Source organism: Haliaeetus leucocephalus, unplaced genomic scaffold (assembly GCF_000737465.1).
Source record: "Haliaeetus leucocephalus isolate CR32 unplaced genomic scaffold, Haliaeetus_leucocephalus-4.0 Scaffold68, whole genome shotgun sequence".
NCBI classification, from domain to species: domain Eukaryota; kingdom Metazoa; phylum Chordata; class Aves; order Accipitriformes; family Accipitridae; genus Haliaeetus; species Haliaeetus leucocephalus.
In genome coordinates, this window is record NW_010972504.1 from 326,545 (window position 1) to 330,919 (window position 4,375).

The 4,375-nt window shown below is 44.1% G+C and overlaps 2 protein-coding genes across 3 annotated transcripts in view; both read left to right on the forward strand.

Moving 5' to 3' along the window:
• The window catches only part of LOC104839385 (DENN domain-containing protein 2C-like), a 21,747-nt gene extending 18,365 nt beyond the window's left edge, over nucleotides 1–3,382 (forward strand). Inside the window, exons 18-21 of the mRNA XM_010579673.1 lie at nucleotides 4–217; nucleotides 1,298–1,348; nucleotides 2,562–2,642; nucleotides 3,173–3,382. Of these exons, the coding sequence (XP_010577975.1) occupies nucleotides 4–217; nucleotides 1,298–1,348; nucleotides 2,562–2,642; nucleotides 3,173–3,302 (476 nt within the window). The 3' untranslated portion in view covers nucleotides 3,303–3,382. The remainder of the gene's footprint in view (nucleotides 1–3; nucleotides 218–1,297; nucleotides 1,349–2,561; nucleotides 2,643–3,172) is intronic.
• A 391-nt stretch (nucleotides 3,383–3,773) lies between these two features.
• TRIM33 (tripartite motif containing 33) overlaps nucleotides 3,774–4,375 on the forward strand; it is a 38,493-nt gene continuing 37,891 nt past the window's right edge. For both annotated transcript variants that reach the window (XM_010578582.1, XM_010578590.1), the window contains exons 1-2: nucleotides 3,774–3,847; nucleotides 4,031–4,208. In XM_010578582.1, coding sequence (XP_010576884.1) covers nucleotides 3,821–3,847; nucleotides 4,031–4,208 — 205 coding nt within the window. In that variant the 5' untranslated portion in view covers nucleotides 3,774–3,820. The remainder of the gene's footprint in view (nucleotides 3,848–4,030; nucleotides 4,209–4,375) is intronic.

The window sequence follows — 4,375 nt, forward strand, 5'->3', positions numbered from 1 at the left end:
CAGCGGTGCCCGCCGCGCCTTCTCCTGAGGCGGGCGGGCGGGCGGCGTGTTCTAGGTACGAGCTGCCAGCCCCGTCCTCCGGCCAGAAGAACGATATCACGGCGTGGCAGGAGTGTGTCAACAACTCCATGGCGCAACTGGAGCACCAGGCGGTCCGCATCGAGAACCTGGAGTTAATGTCGCAACACGGTTGTAACGCTTGGAAGGTGTACAACGAGTAAGGCTTTCATCTGCTTTGCTGAACCTAGCTGAAGTTCTGGCTTCAATTCCTGTGTATTTCTCACGTTTTCCCTTGTAAGTCTGGTGGGGATCTTTAGAATGTATCCTGGAATGACTGAGCTCCTTTGAGAGAGCTGTATGTGGAAGAAAAGGAGGCTGCTCTGAAAGAGAAGGAGCCGTCTCTCTGGCCAAGAAATAGACTGTGTTTCAGTAAATCCCAGTCTTGAATTTTGTAAGTTATTGTTTGGGTAGCAGTTGGTGATAATGGGCTTTAAGGGAGGATAACTAAAGGGATTAATGACAGCCTGCAGAAGGATAACTCAGTAGTGGAAATAAAGATGACTTACCACTGATCCCACTCAGCCTGGAGTCATTATTAATAGAGCTGTCGTAAAAGCCAAAATAAGTTGTAGGCAGTGTGGCTGCAGGAAGCACCAGGGTTATTTCAGGCAGAGAATGTTAACGTCCGCTTTTGAGAAGGGTTAGCTTACCCTTAGATAAAGGTGTGGAGAAAGGGAAGGTGCAACTTAACCTTTGAGAGAAGGCAAAGGGTTGCTTAGCTTAGGAGAAGGGTGGCAGGTAGAGGATCTACTAGCTTGTGCATATGTTAGGAAGTGAAAAGAACTCTTTGTGCTCTGACAATGTTATATGAGGGAAGCAATAATACAAATTGGTTATGGGTAGTTTTAGAATTAAATTTAGAAGATGAGTGATAAGGTAGGGAGATATTACAATAGCATTCTAGTCAGAATAGCACAAGCATACAGTAACAAGCTTGAAGATAAAACTTGATCAGCTAATGGATATGTTTTTATGATGCTGTCTGATGGCAAGGGCTGACCATAGCGATTATTGAAGGTTTATGTCATAAAACTGCATATGTTACAGTTGGAGCATTTTGGCGTTGTGTCATTCCCTTCAGGAGTGACGAGCACAGGCTGCACTGAGAACAAGTTGTCTGGTGTTTGCATTGAAGCGGCTTGTTGTTTCCTTAACTGAAGAGTTAAATTGCAGGTTAAATGGGTCCGATCTAGCAACTGTATGTTTTCCTAATGCTTTGCTTGCATTCTGCTATTAGACATCTGGTTCATATGATAGAACAAGCCCAGAAAGAGCTTCAGAAGTTGAGGTGAGTTATTCTTTTTCATATTTTCATACTGAAGTTGGAGGTTGAAAGCAAAACCCCTCTTCCCGCCCCCCACCCCAAGCTATACAAAGGCTTGTGTATATGCTGCTGCTGTGATCATAGGAAAAAAGACCCAGTAATAACAATAGATAAGGAATCTGACCCTGCCCTCCCCAAGCGGTTACATTCATAATGCCTATGCCACTCAAACTTTGTGTTTGTTGTGTTTTGTTTTGTCCGAACCTCTGCTTTGAACAGAATGGATTGTGGTGGAATCCTCTTGAAATGCAGTCATGTTTTCTTTTTGCTGCTGATAAGACACTTATTTAGTGTGCAGTTGTCTCTGCGAAGACATGTTCCCCGATGTTAGGCTCGGCCTGTCATTTTAAAGTGGATGCTTTAATGAGTTTACAGAGATGGATTACTCAGGGATGGAGGTCATGGTATATTGAAATGATGTGCCTTCATAATTCACTCTATTTAGACAGCATGCTATGGACTTGGCAAGTAATGCTTTTCAGATTTAGGTGAACTACTGTCATTTTTAGCCTGAAGATGGGAGTGTATACTTGAGACATGGGTAGAAGGCAAGTTGCATAGTGATTTGTATCTTTTATCAGTACCTGCGTGTTTAGATTAGCTGGAATTGCTGTCTTCAACAGAATCGGTGTGGGAAAGGGTAGAAGCAGAACTCAAGTTGGGAAGGCTAAAGAACACCATGATGTATGGCAAAGAGGCTAACAGAGTACAAGCGTTAGCAGTGTGAACTAAGACCAAAGTATTTTAAGCATTCTGCACTTCTTGGGTGCTTCATTGTATTACTGAATTTTGTGCATGATTAGCCATTCATCTTTCCTTTTCTGACTTTTTTTTTCAGAGAGAACAAAACATTTTCTCTGTCCTGGACTTGTCCAGGAGCAGTAGGCTTGGATGTTTGAAGTTTTGCTGGTAGCAGAGTGGAAGATATTTTGTTGTTGTTTTTGTTGTATTGGGGTTTCTTTGTGTTTTTTTTTTTTTTAATTATTTTTTATTTATCTCGGGGTTCTGTGTGCAGCCCTGTACTGGGATTTGTCCATCTATATGTTGTAGTTACGGTCCTGGCTACACAAGTGTTTTCTGGTAGTACTTTTAGGGATTAGGTATATTTTGAAATTAGCAGCAGATACTACCAATTGTAAAGTAGACCAAAAAAATACATGGATCTTTTTCTCCCCAGGAAAAACATTCAAGATCTGAACTGGCAGCGAAAGAACATGCAGCTCACAGCTGGGGCTAAGCTACGAGAAATGGAATCTACGTGAGTATCTAGAATTTTTCTGTTAAATCTTCCACAAGTATATCTTTTGCTTGAAATTCTTCCATGCAGAGCATCAGTGATCTTTCAGTACTATTGTAGGATGTAATCACATGAATACGGTTGCTTTGCACAAAGTGTTTTAAAGGATTTGTAATTCAGGTCTACATAATATAGTTACTGTGGTGAAATGAATCAATGAGCAACAGATATGAAAAGGAGGGCATATTAGCTCCTTGAAATTGCCCAAGTTGTTTCTTAAACTCTTCTTTATCTAAGTATTGAAGTTAGTGAATTTGAGTCTAGTAAACTAAATTTTGTATGTTAAGGTTTAACAGGGTTAAAAACTACTTTTTATCACTTTGATGGTTCAAATTACCATTGATATCAATTGAGGCTTATCATGTACTGAGAAAAATACTGCTTTATTCTGTGTCTTTATGCTTTCTTTGGAGCAATAATTGTCTTTTATTTCAAAATCAGAGGACTGTTAAATAACACTTGAAGGCTTTTTTATTTCTTTTCTCTTCCAGATGGGTGTCTCTTGTCAGTAAAAATTATGAGATTGAACGAACTATTGTGCAGCTAGAAAATGAAATTTCACAAATCAAACAGCAGCATGGGGAAGCAAACAAGGAGAATATCCAGCAAGACTTCCAGTGACTTAATCCCTACTGTCTTACTGCAGCATGTCTTAAAAAACAAAACAAAAAACTTTGGAGATGCTATGTGTTCGTAGACACCTCTAGTTGCAGTTGTGTGAGGTGATACAAAGGTATTTTCATTGTTTCTTGTTTTACATTCTGGGCAGGAGGCAGGGTAGACTCAAAATGTCCTGTTCAGATGTACTATGGGCACTGTTAAGCGTACTGTGAATTGTTTCACGCCTTACATATCTAAAGCAGGAGCTCTTAAAAACACCTATTCCATGTTTTTGTGTTTTCCCCTATGCCTGTAATAAATGTTGTTTTGCTAAATGTATGGCTTCTGCTTCATGTTCACAACACGGCCCGAGTGCTGTCAACGAGGTGGGCTTTGCCGAGTGAACCCAGCCCATAGCACTGCGTGGTTGGTGTGCGTAATCTTGAATTCAGTGCGGGAGGCTGTGTCTGGGGAAGAGGCTGCTGCTTGGCGTTGCGGCATTCCTAAATGGCCTGTGCCAACCCGGGAGAGAGGCTAGTATGCAACGTTGCAGTAGCGTTGCAAAGGTAAATACTCGTTCCTGTGCACGAGGTGTCCCAGCCCAACGGCCTGCGCCCGAGGGGATTTTCGTTAGGGGTTTTATCCCCTGTGCTACGAGGGTGCGGTGTCAATCGTCCAGTTACCTCCTAATGCGTGTTTCTTATGATCCATAGTAAGCGTGGTGCAGTACAGTGACTGTATTTTTGTAGGTCTTGCAGCCTCGTGGTACGTCACCGTCCCTGCGGCTCACCTGCTCCTCCCGACCTCCAGCGCCGGCTGCCGCAAACTCGGCCAGGACGCGCGTGTCTCTGGGACACGGCCCCCTCGGTTCCCGCGGTGAGGACAGAGAGTTCCTTACCGTAGGCGATGGCTGGTTCCTCGGCAGGGGTACGTAACGGGCCTCGGCTCTCCCCGTCACGACGCAGCCCTCGCAAACGCCGGAGCTCCTCCCGCCTGGCGCGTCTCTGCCGTTGGTGCTGCAGCCGGGCCGTGACGGCCTCCCGCGCGGCAGGGCGCCGGTTGCTGGAGGCGCGGGGCGTTCGCAGGCGCGGGCA